This window comes from Pimephales promelas, chromosome 1 (assembly GCF_988280905.1).
Source record: "Pimephales promelas chromosome 1, fPimPro1.hap1.1, whole genome shotgun sequence".
Lineage (NCBI taxonomy): Eukaryota > Metazoa > Chordata > Actinopteri > Cypriniformes > Leuciscidae > Pimephales > Pimephales promelas.
Window position 1 is genome coordinate 7,875,481 of NC_142769.1, and position 16,663 is coordinate 7,892,143.

The following is a 16,663-nucleotide window of genomic DNA, read 5'->3' on the forward strand; positions in this document are numbered from 1 at the left end:
CCCACGATATTTCAGGTCCACATCTACAACTAAATATCTCAATCAGTCAATCAGTGACAGCAAAGATGTTGCAAATCCAACCCTGCACTGAAAGGCTCTCTAGCCAGAAATTTGGAGGAAAAACCGAATACTTGGATTAACTTGACCCCATAGTTTTTTTTCTTTATCTGACTGTATACTTTGTGAGGCAGGATGGAGTGATGGCATGTGTTCAGTGTCTCGGCCCATCAAACAAGTTCCACCACATTCCGAAAACGTAAAAAAAACAAACAGACTATGACATGAAAAAGAATGGCACAAATACTGCTAAAGTTATGTCTAAAAAGAGGATATTTTGCATGCAATTGAAACCAAAGCAGAGGAAGAAAGAAGAGTCAAGGAAGCGTGTGCAGTTGCCTGAGGCTGCGACCGTCTCCAACTGCAACTAGGGAGTATCTCTCAGTTAGACAGCTATATTACGGCAGCCTGACAAAGAAGCTTTTCAGCACAGATCTGAGTTTGAAATTGGGCACGTGATGGTTTAAAGTGTTACCTCGTCTTTCATTTATAGTTAATCTACAGACAAGGGTCTGTGCCAATTCAGAGGTTTGTCCTTTGGAGGGAATTGTGTGTCTGTCTGCTTTTGCTTTTGCTCCCAAGTAAATGTTAGGTTTGTGTTAGTGCTGGGGTTAGTGTGTGGTCAAACTGGGAAGCAGTTAAAGGAGGAGAGGGAAAGGAGAGAGGGCAGGGATGCAGCAATGATTACCTAACATTGGTGGGACTTGGTCATCAAGGTGCCTGCAGAGGGCCTGTGTTTGTGAGTCGGAGGGCGTGTGCTCTGGAACTAAAGAGTCTGGGAACAATGGGCTTGGCAGGCCCTGTGAGAATGACATGGGGCTGCCTATGACATATTCAACAACATCTTCCCCAGTTTGGCCAACCAGATCATGCAAGCGGTCTCCTGTCACCTGTTCTGGCATGCTTAACCAGCTCTCTAGGTCTAATTTAAGCCCGGTTGAAACCTTAAGATCACTCTGGTCTGCCACTACACTAAACGTTTGTTTATCTAAGCTAGGTGTATTTCTAAGGTGATCACGGCTAGCTTGCTCTAAGTGTCCGTGGCTCTCGGGGACTCTAGGAGCCAAGTCTGGTAGGTCTCGCCTATGATTCTGGGGGACACTGGGCATCTGCAGGTGAGCCCGGTAACGGGCTGGCCTGGGCCGGGAGGTGAGCATCTGACTGAGCATGGGGTGCTCTAGCTCTTGTCTCCTTTTCCTAATGGTCACCGTGATGTGCCTATTAGCACGGCCAGCCTCAGCCAAGCCGCCTGCCTCAAGGCAATGACCACAGCTGCCTGCATGACCCGTCTCTCTAGGCGGGAGAGAGTAAGAGTGCATGTACCTAATAAAGCGGGCAGCGGCCAGGCTGCCTGGGTCAACAGCTGGCTGCAGGCCCGGCAGCCTCCCCTCTTCGCCGGAGCAAGCATGGCCACAGCCGCCTCCACGGGACAGCACAACGGGGGCGGATTGCTCCCCTTGAGTACACCGCCGCCACTTCCCCGCCCCCTCACCAGCCACACTACACGTGCTGGCTGCCTGGCTCTCACCTCGCTGGGCCTGCAATGCCAGCTGCTGCTGCTGCTGCTGGTGCTGCTGCTGCTGTGATGATGGGGAGGCATAGGACGTCTTCTTTTTGGAGGCGGTGGAAGAGGAGCAGGACGACAGAGACGAGAAAGAGGAGGTGGACGAAGACGATGGAGAGGAAGAAGATGAGCAGGAAGAGGTGCAAGCCCCTCCCCTGTCCTTGCCACAACCTGTCCAGGTGCTCTTGGCTTCCCTGGCTTTGGTCTGGAAGGCCTCGTCACTGGAGGTGAGGTACTTGAGCAGCTCAGTGCAAGGGCGTCTCATGGACCGGTTGGGACAGGCCCCACGTGGTTTGCTGTTCCAGGGGTTTTCTGTCTAAACAACAGGAATCAGAGACACAGAGAATGAGTATGGCATGTAACAGGGGACACTGGTAACATAGGTAGATTAGAACAGGGGGTTAGTGCAGAGGTGGTTTAGTCTCCCAAAAGGCAACATGAGCGTGCTTTGCCCATCATCTTAATTACGAGGTCTTGGGACGGCTCCAGGAAGAATCTGCATGCAGGCAGCAGGAGGAGACAGCGATGTCCTCTGGGAGACTGCCATGTGCAGAGCTCCAGAAACAGAGTCAAAGTCATTATGGAAAATTAACTCCTCAAAGAGAGTTGTGCATGTGTGTGTGAGCGTGTTTGTGTGAAGGTGAGAGAATTATGCATGATGTTCGCCTCAAATAACTACTCAGTTTTCTTCTAGTTTACAACACGCCTGTGCCTGTGGTAATAAATCATTGTTTTTTTGTGACAATGCGACCAACAATGCTAATTCTATTAAGACACTTGTTTTTTCTTGTTTCATGGAAATGAGATGGTGCCATTGAGAAGTCCTGAACGTCATTAAGGGCAACAGACTTTTAGATGAGACCTCCGTCACAGACACAAATTAATCAAGCTTTAGACCATTTGTATCGCTTATCAGAAAGCAACAAAATTACATGAAACTAGCAGATGAGCGCACACACCAGGCCTTTGATGCAAGAAGTGCAGCGAGCAGCTACCTTGGCAACAGCAGGTGTTGGTCTGATCCGTTGGTTGCTGGCTGCATGGTTCTGTGCCTTGCCACCTGGGTATTGATTATAGCTGAGCTGGGAGTTAGCAGGCGCCAGGAGGAGCTTCTTCAGCTACAAACACAGCAGAGAAACAGATCATAAGGATTAAAGCTATGAATTTATTACAAACTCCAAACAATATTTCTATTACAAGATAGTGACTTAGAATGCATCCAAGGTATATAGTTTATTGGTGCATGCATTTTCGGAGAATCAAACCTATGACATTGTTACCATGCACCATGCTCTGCTGTTTGTAAATATTATTACTTGCAAGCCATTTACATGTATATATGTAAGAATCCTGTAAGTTGGCAAACTAATTCATGTGCATAAATGAAGAAAACAAAACATTTATGCAATATATGACTTTATATGTGTGATGCAAACCTAAACTTTTTTTTAAGGTAGACCTGGTGCAATGCTTTTTCTGTGATACTCATCAGATTCTGATGTGATATGCATTAATCTGCTAACATACAAAACAAATGCAATGTGGTTTTCAACTTTTGCTCTATCCTGCTGGTTTATTAGAGAAAATGCAGATTATAAGAGACTACTTCCAGCATATATTTCACCGCTTCAGCTTGACATTGCTGCGCATGTTTATTTTTGCAGTAATGAACAATGCAATTAACACCTCCGGAACACTGATCTACTTTGATCTGCTTTTTCAACAGTGCTATGGTTATGTTCTGTGCAGACATCAATGGGAGGCTGCCAGAGCTGTTGTCTGGCGAGTCTTTACCCATTTTTGGTGATAGGCCTGCAGCATCTCCTTATCTGGTGCTAGTGAAGACCAGACAGAGGGAGTCAGGAAAAGTGAAACACTTTAGGACAGTGAAAGACCAATGGAAGGAAACAGAGTGAGAGGGCCATGCTTCATGGCAAAACAGGATTGGGCACACGGGAAGCACGGGAGGAGCGTCTCTTACCAGGGAAGGCTCCTCTGGCTCTGGGGTGCGTGGCGAGCCATCGGGGGTGGAAGGACAGCTCTGATCACTGGCATTGGTCACGTCCCCATCTGCCAGGGCCTCGAACGAAGGCAAACCGTCTTCGTCCACTGGGATACTGTCCAGGGTTTCTGTGAGCACTGCCAGCAAGTTGGCCTCATTTTCCTCATCTATCTTCTTAAGGGGGGCGAAAAGAAAAGGGGAAAGAGAAAAAAAAAGACATTTTAGTCTGGAGAAGTCATTTTGTTTTCAGACTGAGTGGAGCAGTGCTCTATAATCGCTAATAGAGGATGGAGACGTTTTTTTTTTTTTACAACAAAATCTCTTTCAACTACAAATTGCCTAAGCCACATGAGTCAGCACTGTCAGTCATACATTAAACATGCAGCTTACTGGACCAAAATAATATCTCCCCTAAGAAACCCATTAACTGAGCTGACACACAGCAAATACCCAGGGAAGTAGCGAGAAAGAGGTAAGAAACAAAAAGAGGGAAGTTAAGTTCCTCCAATCGCTAACTCAGACGTCTCAACTGGCTCGTCAACAAAATTCAAGCTGGCAATCCATAGATAAGGAGCCTTATTGTGAACTGAAATAGATGCAATATTTTTGGAGCATATGAAGTGTGATTACAGAATCAAATGCTAAACGCCGCTTCCAGTCTTTGATGTTCCCGTCTCTGTCTCTTCTGCAGATGGTAACGCAGAAGGGGTAGTGTATCTGTAGAGCAGTGGCTGTGGAAAAGTCACAGGCGCTGGAAGTTCCAGCACCAAAACCCACGGGACTTAGCAATTGCAAAAGATAAACACCAAAAATTGCTGGGGGACGTGGCGTATGCAGGCCAACAAGAACAAATCCTTTTATGCACACCACAGGATTAGCATCGCTTGCTGATAGCGTTCGGCCACAATCGTGGTGGCTGCAGGGGGACTGTCCTCTTTAGATAGAAGCGTTGCATTGCTTAGCCTCCAGTCCCATGTGCAACGATCACCCCGTTTGATCCCTTTTCTATTAATAGTTTCCCACGATTACACACCAGCATCTCCCCGTGCTCACGAGAGCAGCTTTTGAGACACCAAAACAAGGCCATTTCACTTATCTCACTCTATTTAAGAGATTTCAGTGCTGATAGAGCTAACGTTTGATTGGCGCACTGACAGGGAGGAAAATACTAAGCCCGGCTTCGCTGAATTCATAATGCCCTCCTCGGGACATGTTTCCTAATTCTGCATTGGATTAGATAACAGCGCAACAAAACATTCACAGGGACACACCTGAGTTCTGACGTAAAGCAGCTAGAAAGAAATTCACAGCCTGTGACTTAGCCTGCTGCCATTTAATGGTTGGCTAATAACGTCCTTTCTTTGAGCTATGCTTTTGCTGTCTCCCGCAATTTGTCTTCTGCAACTTCATAAAAAAAACCCAGGCAGCCAATAAAACAGACGGCAATAACAATAAGCATTTCCTTCCAGCTAATTTTAATCCTGGTTATTCAGGATGACTTCCCATAGATGCTCATCACATGTGAGGATCTTCTTTACGCAAACAATTTTCTCAGATTGCAGCAAATAAGGACTGGTGGTTGGTAAAACTACTTGTTAAGTGTGAACTCTAGCTCAGACTTTATCTAGAATGACAGAGAGTGCCCCAGGGTTTATACAGCAATCAAACGTTCTGCCAAAACATGCACTCCTCTTTCAACATTGGTTATCTCGCATTCTACGAAACAGGCTCAATAACCTTTGTCCTCCATTCCGACTCATAATTCAAAGTGCGACCAACATTTGCAAAGTACATCCAGCCCAGTGCCAGAGTGGTCAGATTTGCCTGGCAACCCCTGGAGCCGTGTCCACAGCCATCGATTGCCTCTGGCAGCTCCAAAGAGAAATGGCCTCGAGTAAGAAGGGAAGAAAAATAGAAAGGACCTTTCCCATTCCGCTTAATGGACCCCACCGAATTAAACAGATCTTAACAATCGTGGGCTAATTGTGGGATCACAATATATTAACCCGCTCTAATTCTAAAGGGTGCCATTCATGGCTGTTTTACCACAAATGCTTCAATTAGCCATAAAACACACTGGCAAGCGCTCGGTAAGTCACACTCCATCTAGTTCCCCTCCTTTCCCTTAGTACTTCAGAGGCATGCCAGCATTCGCCATTCATTCATTATCAGGTGCGCTCTTTTGTTATCAGACGGGCTGTCTTTGAAATTGTCCTTGCTTTAACTCCTTTATTGAGTTCCACCAAAGTCATTGTATTCCTGAGATATAACTTATGCCACTGATAACAGGTAGCATGGTCCTTTTCTTTTACCCCATAATTTAGTCACATGATTAACTTCACTGCAAACTGAAAAATAAATAAATAATCCATTTAATTTCATTCAGGGATCTGAGCGATACCCCACAGGTGACGACGAAAGAATTAAAAAAAAAAAAGACTAAGTAAAATATGAGGTTCCTGACTGTGTGTCTGCGGCCTTGCATCTACGCTGCGACAGAGAAGGAAAACTCCTCAGGTAATAAAACCTGGAAAGTCAATTACTGAGAGTGAGTTTTACAGCCAAAGCCTTGCACAATCACAAGGAAGACATTAAATGAGCTAGAAAATGTGGAAAAAGTTTAAAGAGAAGATGGATTGATGGATTTTTCTTTTTATTCTCTCTAAAACCAAAACATTTTACCAAAACAGAATTTTTTTTTTAATTCACATCTTGGAATATTGTTTTGCCCATTTCAATATTTGTCTATAGTTTGATAGTTCTTGCTGTGACACAAAAAACAATTCAAGGTGCCTTTTGAATTTCAGTTCAAATTCAGAATTTGAATAGAGGTGGTGGTAAGCAGGATGGATAATTGTAAAATTGCTTAAAAAGAAGCACATGTTCGTAAAGACAAACTTTGAACGCTGGTTGAACAAAGCCTCATCTGAATGTTTTGAAAAAAGATTAAAAGAGTAGTTCATTTTTTAAAAAACAAAACAAAAAACCTTTGCTGATAATTTACTCACCCCCATGTCATTCAAGATGTCCATGTCTTTCTTCCGTCGAAAAGAAATTAAGGTTTTTGATGAAAACATTCCAGGATTTTTCTCCATATAATGCACTTTACTGGTAACCAAACGGTCCAAACGGTTCGTTCGTGACTCTCATGTTCGAACTTGTTCATCAAAATGAACGAATCTTTTCCCGAGTCAATTCGTTCATTTCGTTCTATGAATGAACCAAATGACACGAAAAAAGATTCATTCATTTTGATGAACGAGTTCGAACAGGAGAGTCACGAACGCACATCACAGAACAGAGCAACGCGACCATTTGAGCTTATAAAACTTTGTTATTTTAATTTTTTTTTTTTAAATGACTGATCTTGATAAGACACTTATTCATCGTCTGGAATCGTTTAAAGCCCTTTGAACAGTTTGCAGTTTGCATTGAAACTGTCTTTTGGACCTTAAACCATTTGGTTACCAGTAAAGTGCATTATATGGAAAAAATCCCAGAATGTTTTCATCAAAAACCTTAATTTCTTTTCGACTAAAGAAAGAAAGACATGGACATCTTGGATGACATGGGGGTGAGTAAATTATTAGCAAAAGTTTTTTTTTTTTTTTTTTTTTAAAGTGAACTACTCCTTTAAACAAATGTTTAAGGTTTATAGGCTTTATTGAAACTGAGAATGATTAGTTTTCAAGTAACACGCTGCATTATGTGAGCTTGGCCTGGTCAGAGAGAGAGATATGGTACAGAGCACTGAATATGACACTGATTTAATTCATGGTCAACCAAACAAATAAAAAGACCACCATGACAATTATAAGGCACACATCATAGGCTACTGACATTAACATAAGCATTCCAACGTAAGCCTCCCTCAATAAACCTAACCAGATTGTGTCACAGTATACGTAAATGGCACAGCAGTCATACGTCATACTCAAAAATAGGATTCTGCCAGTGGAATCACTAGAACTATTTCAAACCTCATTTCCCCCGCAAATGATCCTGCAAGCTGGGCACCGAGGCATGCCTGCTCCAGAGGCAATGATCACAGAGAGACGGAGTATGGCAAAGATTAACTTTTCATAACCCTCACCAACATTACCACCCCCTTGACACCGTCGGAACACCACGACCAGAAGCTTGAGCGGGTACCAATCAAACTCATCAGCAAGAGCCATTGCTTATTTTAACATGGAAGCAATAGGAATAATGCAAGGAAATTCAAATATAATATTGCCAATTTATATGTGGTTGCAAGTGCCACTTGATGATCGGATTCTACTGACAAATAAAAAGAGAAAAGTGAAAGAGATGAAAAGGACCACAACAAACTGACAATTTCACATGAAGAGAGACAGGGGAGTTTGCATGCTGTTTCTTAGCAGTGGTGCAACAGATGGTCCACAGCTCTGTTTCTAATGCAATTTGAATAAACGTAGTTTTCGGTGCTCAGACATATTGATGCACTACTTATTTTAGAAACTTGTCCAATAATGCTGACACTAGGGTGCTCGGATTCCTAAAGAGACGGAGTCTAAATATGTAAATGCGGCGAAGAAAAAAAAAAAAACACACACATTGTTATTCCTTTTTGAAACGTGCATGTGAACCAAACTTTGCTTAAGTCAGAGTTGGCAAATCTGCAGAGATAGGCAATCTTTTGTGAGAATAAACATATACAGGAGGGTGCTAGACAGCCAAGGAAAATAGAAGGAAGGAGGAACGGTATGAAATGAAAGAGAGTCCTGTTTCATTCCAATGCAGCATAATGGAAACATGGACATACTAAAGTCACCATCTTCTCTTGTTAAAAGTGCTTTGTTACCCTTCGAATCCCCCTCTGACCTTTCGGCTTCTGGCAGGCTTATGAGCATCAAACCGCAGGGCGGCCCGTCATTTGTCACCATGATATCAGCAGCAGGGCACATCATTACCGACACTGCACCAAGCACGCGGAGGAGCGACAACAAAGGAGAAAGACGTGACTACAGTTCTCTTTCTATAATAAAGCACGTGTGTTAACTGCACAAGGGTCAATTGCCTGAATACGTCTTTATTCAGAAAGCAGAGAGCCCAAAAATGCTTAGATTGCATGCCTGCATGCATGCGTGTTCCATCATGAACACATGCTCTCATTCGAGGATCCATGAGGAACGAGTGGGGTTACGGACTCCAATATCAAAAAAAAAAAAAAAAAAAAAACGTATGGTAATTGAAACCACCAAAACGCGTGTGGAAACGTAGTCAATTTGATTCGGCTGCAAAAGGTCATGCTATTCAATTTACACTCAATGCTGAGTACAGTAGCCAGCAAAACACCTGAAAGCAAATGATCTTATCAGAACCCACTGCACTGCTCTCACCCCTACTGGATAAAAGCTATTTGCTGATTACTAAATAAATGCATTATCTTTTACCTTGACTTCCATCTCCTGTAGGTGAGGGAAGATCTACCAGACCTTGACTTTGTGAGACCATTATTCCCATTGCACTTTAAACATGTTTTCCCCCTTCCTTTTGCTTTTTCTCTCTGTTTCGGTGTACACTGCAGTTCAAAAGTTTGGGATCGAGAAGTCTCTTATGCTCACAGAGGCTAAATTTATTTAATACAAAATTTTTAAAAAAACAGTAAAAACAGTGATATTGTGAAATATGATTACAATTTAAAATAATAGTTTTCTGTTTGAATATATTTTAAAATATTTCTGTGTTGGCAAAGCTGAATTTTCAGCATCATTACTCCAGTCTATAATGTCACATGATCCTTCAGAAATCATTCTAATATGCTGATTTTCTGCTTAAGAAACATTTCTGATTATTATCAGTAGAAAATAGGTGTGTACATTTTAGAAAGTTCAAAAGAACAGCATTTACCTGAAACAGAAAGCTTTCGTAACAATATAGACTAATTCAAAAGTTTGGGGTAAGTGAATACTTTTATTCAGCAAGGATGCATTCAATTAATCAAAAGTGACAGTAAAGACATTTATAATGTTATGACAATTTAAAATTATAGCCTACACAACTGTTTTCAACATTGATAATAGTAAAAAATGTTTCTTGAGCAAACAAGGCTGTGAACGATGGCAGTTTTTACCACCGTAGTGGTAATGGACCGTAGTAGTAATGAAAAAAAAAATTGTATATTTTTTTTATATATATATATATATATATATATATATATATATATATATATATATTCTACTTGTTGTAAAAGGTCTGAAAAGCAAATTGTATCTTCCTTAAGGGCAAGACATTTACAAATTTACATACGCGCTTTACAAATAAACTTGAAACTTGAAGTCAAATAATAAGCAGAGACTGTGTTGAAAAGAATTTGACATGCAAATAAAAAGGTAGGCTATCTGTCCTACACCACTTTTCTACTTTACCACAGTAAATAATGTGGATATAATAGGCTTGTTGAAAAGCAAACCAAAGCGATAAATATGTTTAATCCCCTGCGAAAATGGGTGAGGCATGAGTAAAGATTTGGGGAAAGAAACAAGAGATTCCATATCCAGTGGAATAACTAATAGAATATTGTTAAATTTGCTGACAATCTGTAGACCAGATCGCAAACCAGAATACAAAGCCGACAAAGCTTAAATTTATGGGCTCACGCACAACTCTCTCATTCGTCATAAATCCGAATATTTCCATGACTGCGATTTAACATTTATTTCCTAACCAACTATTTATTTTGTGGTTCACTCGTGTCAGAATATTCAACCCGATCTCGTGGCAATTCGTACGAATTTCTAATTGGTAACTATTCGTATGACCTCACTCGTACAAATTAGTACGATTTTTGCTAAAACGTACATATTTTACGAGTTGGCCACGGGTTTCGTATGAATTCGTACGAATGACCTACCCCTGACCCCGCCCCTAAACCTACCCATCACGTGGGTTTAGACAAATCGTATGAATTCGTACGTGTGAGTTCATGTACGAATTAGCCACTTTTTAATCACTCGTACGGATTCGTATGAATTGGTCGTAAGATAGCGTTGGAATATTCATGTAAAACAGCATTCATATGGCAGACTACCGCCGGTGCAATTCAGCCACCGCGGTGGTGTGGATGTAAAGTTTTCCGGCACAGCACGAATTAAATAAATTCAAATAGATAACAGTTGTTTTAAATTGTAATAATAATTCACATTACAGCTTTTTACTATATTTTGGATCAAATCAATGCAGCCTTGGTTAGCAGAAAATACGTATTTAAAAAACAAAAATCTTACTGATCCCAAACTTTTAAATGGCATTTTTCATCACTTTGCAACCTAAACAATTTAAACAAACACACAAAAATGTATCAACGAGTAAACAAACGAATCAACGAATGAATGAATGAATGAATGAATAAATCAGTATCTAGAAAAAAATATCTAATTATGATCTCTATTCTGGACAATGTTTGAAACTTCGTATTGCTAGCATTGCTAGTTATTGCATCCTCAAAGATATGTCTGGTCTTCAAATATAATTATGAATGACTTCAAAATGCATCTACGCCAAGAGATGACAAGGACTTCTGCTCATATTGCTTAGAGCATTTCTAAACTTTTGGAGGCACTATATGTATAAGTGTGCATGAAAACATTTAAAAGGTATGGCTTGGCCTGGGCCACAAATTAAAACACCAACCAAAATTTGCTTTTGTGTGCATTTCTGCACATAGAAATAATAATATTTGGTACAGCAGTGAATTACATCTTGCATCAAAAAAAGTGACAAGAATGCATCACTCCCAGCTGCTCAAAATATATGTTCACACTTTATATCACTGATGGGAATAAAAAGATTCACTGATGGATGGAGGAATGAGACTGGAAAAAAAAAATGGTGATTTTTCAAACCGTGTCTCATGGCAACTGTTAGGAATAAATGTCACAGTGGTTCATTTTAGCTTGCAAACAGAGCTATTAAAAGGTGCCCATGCAAGTCTACAATGACGCAATCAGCCCAGTCCTCATGGCAGAATTGTAGCATTTGTTTGTTAATTTACCCACTCCATGAAAGTGTGCAGTGTGACGCCACTAAGCTATGTCCAAAACACTCTGTACCCTGCAGTGCATAAGCCCTAAAAGAACCAGCATTCCTGGAATTCAGAGATCCAAACTACCCCTCCCTGTGATGTTGAAGTATTAAATAATCCAGGAAACGACAGTACCGGGACTCACTTTCTCTCCTGGCCTCGAGTTGAGTCAGACGCCTGAGGCTTATTGGCTTAGCATTTCCGGCCAGGTTAGAAAGAGACAGGCCCAGAAAGGCTCTTAGAAGAGATTACCGTCCCGGACTAAAAATAGCCCACAATGGCTATCCCGCACTTACGACTGGTGACACGTTACAAAATGTGACTATTACTGCACAGGGCGACTGTGTGTGTGTGTGTGTGTGTGTGTGTGTGTGTGTGTGTGTGTGTGTGTGTGGACGCTTTGCATGTCAATGCACACAAAACTGAAGAGCTTATGTTTATAGCGCGTCCAGCCATTGAAATTATCAGTAGGGGTGTAATAATATACTCAAGTGAGTTTGATAGACAAAACTGAAATAAACGTAAAACGTTTTTTTTTAATGATTAATTCTAAACAGTTAACCAAAGTGCTGTTCATTAAAATGATAAATTTAATACTAAATCAGGAAAGTTTGGCATTTCTACCTCATGTACAAGACATTGGTGACATCAAAACTGATCATTATTGTGTTTTGCTAAAAAATACAGAATCATGTTAGTCACATTTGAACAGTTTTAAATATTATGTGTTATTAAATAATGTCTTTTATTTTAAATTAAATGATTAATAATAAATAATAAACAAGCAAACGTAGCCATCAAACCGTATTCACTTTATAGCCCTTAATCTTGTAATTGTGGACAAATGTGGGCACAGAGGACTAAGGTGTGATCCTAATTTTTATTTATTATAAATGTTATATCACTCTCTTGGATAAAGTTTTGTTTATCCATTTATGGTGTGTTTTTTTTTATTTTGGGGGTATTTTTGAATTTATTTACTTCAAAAAGTACCATATTTTCTATGTAAATTATACTTATTTTTATGTTTTTTTTTTAACTACATTAAAATATCATTCCAATAAGTTCGTAGAGCTAAAACCTAAAGATGAAGTAACTTTGCTGTCACCTGGAGTCTTATTTTGGCTTATTTTAGAATGGTTTTACAGTTTTTCCCATTCATATCTATGGGTGCCCATTTTTGACCCAAATATAAGATTAAGGAGGTTTTTTTCACCCACTTAACATTGTAGAATTGAGTAAAAAAAAAAAAAATGTGTGTGTTCAGGAGGCAAACTTAGAAAAAGTAGCCAAGTCTTGTACCGCTCAGATCAAGGGAAGTATTTTTTTTTTTTTTAAATAAATCAAAACTATTTTGCCCACATTTGTCGAGAATAAGGTTTTACAGTTAAATGTGTGACCTTCTGTGTTTACCATATTTGATGCGCTATTACCATATGTGATGATAAATTAAAACTGTCTGAAATGTTATTTTGGCGAAGACATATTTTGTTGCATTGTTGTACAATATATTGTCTGGGCTAAAGGCACACCTTAAGAAAAATGTGCTATTCACTACTCCCCATAGTCTATGATTGCAGAAAGATATATTTGTATTGAAAATTTATGGAGCAACAGATTTTTGTGTGAAAATAAATCATAAAAGTGCTTTATTTTGTTTAAAAATCATTTATGAGGTGGCGTGGGAGGTCTTTTATAAAAGACACACAGTATTGATACAAACCAAAAAAAACCCAAAAACAGTTAATGTTTCTATAGCCATGCTAATGTTAATACGTTTGTACTAATATGTAAGTTAATAATGTAATGTAAGTTAAATTTGTACTATTTTCTCTTTATTTTGAAAATTAAAAATTCAATAAATATGCTGTCATTAAAATATGTTCATTCAAAAATGTATTTTTTTCTGAAAGGAGATCCCATAATACTTTGATATAGATTCACAGTAACAATACATTATATTGTATTACATGATATGATTAATATCATATTTTTAAATATGAAGGTTTCATTATAAGCATGGTGGTCACAAAACTTAATATATGATTTTTTCCATCTGAATCTAACCATGTCATGTCAACAAATGGAAAAGTCAGCCAGCTATTTCTTGTGCTAATTATTGTGTCTCGTTAACCATGCTAATTATTGTGCTTTTTGCCCCAAATACCATAGCAACAGTTTTTTCAATAACAGAAGAATATGTAAAACATATTCTCCAGTTATTTTAAAACTGTTGCTTTAATTACCTTGAACAAAACTGAAAGTCATTAAGAAGACAATTCAGCCAAATTTATACATTTGCTGATGTTTTTAATAGTGCTACTGCAAGTTTGTGTGCCATCTAGTGGTTTAGAGGAAAATAAAATCAAGGGCACCTTTTTACCCCGAGGCGCCTTTAGCCCAGTTGCACCCCTACTGGTTGTACTGTCGATGTAGGATCAGTGCAACTTCCACCAAGCTGTCTGAGCCAGACTCATAAAAAGGAGTTAGAAAGCTGAACACCACGTCCAAGGAAAAGACCAACTTGTCCCCAGACATGGAAAAATGGTCTCATGTGTGACACCACCTGTGGTGCTTCAGTTCTGGGTAGCAGCCATCAGATGACACTCAACTGGCAGAACACAGTGTGAAGAACCCAGAGCAAAGCAAGCAAAAACCTTGTAACAGACATGGTGCAAACATGCTGTACACAAACAAACACAAGAGATATGTGTTAAGATCAAAGCTTAAGGTAATTCATATCAATGGCTTGAAGGAATTAGATTAAAATGTATAATCAGATGTGATTGCAACATGAAGATGACAGTCCGAAATAATGTTTTTATCTAGCACGGTAATACTTTGATCCAGCATACGGCATGGCACTTCATATACCAGGGTATTTGGTACTTCAAAGAATATGTTCAGTTCACTCAGAGGCCGTCTGAAACGAATGCAACAATATTGCATTTGTAGTGTAATCCGTCCTCATATGCTCCAAAAAATACCTCCTACTCACCTGTCAATCAAGCATTGCGCTTAAAACAAGGTTCATTTCATACTCAACTAAAATAACCAAGCAATTCTGTGTCAAGTTAAATTTAGAGAAACGGAGTGTGCGAGAGTGTGAGTGTTTTCGCACTTTATCAACAACATGCGGCAATATACGGATGCAGTAAGTTATGTTTGCAGTTATTAATTCAGACTCTCCCTCCTCAATGAAATCCTGTGATCACAAAGTAATTTTTGTCCAGCTAAAATATATATATATATATATATATATATATATATATATCAAACCTGAAGTCAAACCTGAAATGTGAACAGAACCAACACTGTAATTTATATAAATATTCAGTGATGCACCAAACATATTTTTTCTTCTAGTTTTCTTATAGGGATATTGAATGTAAATTAAAAATTGACATAATGATTAACAGATTATTGCACTGTAAAAAAAATAATAATGCGCTTTATCTAATAAAAAAAATTGTGGCAAAAGATTACAAGCAATATTATTAATTAAATTTATCAATAGAGTTGAGTAAAAATTAATCAAATTAATTCATTAAAAGTTTAAGTCACCATTATGGTGCTCAGTGTTTTAGGTTTGTTTCAAAATGACGGTTTTCTCCTTCAGTGATTCTGCTTGTTAACATCAGGTGTCTTTAATGTTGGCAATATAAAATAAAGATAATATAACATAATTAATCTTTGACGTCTGTCATTCAGATATTTTTGTTTAATTTTTTGGTGTAAACTTTACTCAATTTAATTAATAATATTGCTTGTAATCTGTTGCCACAATTTTATTGATTAGATAAAGCATATTTATTTCTACAGTGTGTGTGTGTGTGTGTGCACGAAACAGACCCGTCAAACACAACAGAAAACATTTCGGTCAATGGTTTCAGTCGAATCCCATTAACAAAATGTCCTGAAACTTTGATTTGAGTTTGAAAAAAAAAAAAAAGATTTGTTTGTTCTTTTCCACACACAGACTTCCATTTCTCTTGGCAACAAATTCCCCCCATACTCTCTCCCTCACAGATGTGTGTGGGGTGTTAAATTGGCTCTGTGATGAGCATCAGGTGGCTAAGAATGAAGATCAGCTGAGGCAACAGGCCCCTGAAGAAAGGTCCCACAAGCAACCACCACTTTAGAGAGCAAGAGATGGGAAAGCAAGCATCAAATAATAAAAAAAAGATGTGTATATGGACAGAGAAGGATGACAGAAGCATGAAAATGAATACAGGACAGGCAAACCAGAGCCTGTGAAAGAAGCACAATCCAAGAGTACGCAAGTAAGCCGAGCAACAAGCTTTATGTTAACTTGTGCTTCTCCAAACATGCCCTGCGGGGACTATTTTCCAACTGTAAGTGATGTTACCCTCCTTGCACTCCCTTGCTTTTCCCCTGTAAGTGAATACATTTGCTTATGCCCACTCAAATTCAGACTCTCTCTATGGTTGTTTGACAAGCTTCTCCATCAAAACTTCAGAGGTTTCTTGTTGATGACAGGGCTCTGTTGCATTTCGCAACCATTGCAACTAAGTGGTTGCCCTCTTTTTTTTTTCTTTTTTTTTTTATTCACTGCATAAAATAAACACCAGAAGTCAAACACTCCATAAGTGTGATGAAACAGCCCTAACTAATTGTCTGGACTGCCCAATGGTGGCACCAGTGCCACTGCTCTCTAGACATTATCATTCCAGGAAAATACTACTTATACCTGGGATGTCCAATCCAGCATCCTGCTGAGCTCAACTCCAACCCTAATTAAACACACCTTAGCCAGCTGATCAAGGTCTTCAGGATTACTATAAACCTCCAGGCAGGTGTGTTGGCGAAAAGTGGCCCTCTGGAAGCAAGATGGAGCTGTGGCATATACCTAAATATAACTAGTTCATGCAAAATGAGAGACATAACCAGAGAAATTCACTGAACCAATGGTTTCAAATCCTGATCCTGGAGTACCAACCAGATCTCACGAGAATTCGTACGACATCACTCG

The 16,663-nt window shown here is 39.4% G+C and overlaps 1 protein-coding gene across 6 annotated transcripts in view; it reads right to left on the reverse strand.

Moving 5' to 3' along the window:
- The window catches only part of ppargc1a (peroxisome proliferator-activated receptor gamma, coactivator 1 alpha), a 296,143-nt gene that overhangs the window by 18,477 nt on the left and 261,003 nt on the right, over positions 1-16,663 (reverse strand). For 2 of the 6 annotated variants that reach the window (XM_089121964.1, XM_089121936.1), the window contains exons 3-5: positions 3,603-3,797; positions 2,617-2,739; positions 746-1,937 (exon numbers count right to left, since the gene is read on the reverse strand). In XM_089121964.1, coding sequence (XP_088978090.1) covers positions 746-1,937; positions 2,617-2,739; positions 3,603-3,797 — 1,510 coding nt within the window. The remainder of the gene's footprint in view (positions 1-745; positions 1,938-2,616; positions 2,740-3,602; positions 3,798-16,663) is intronic. The other 4 variants (XM_089122056.1, XM_089122128.1, XM_089121983.1 and 1 more) reach the window with 3 other exon arrangements.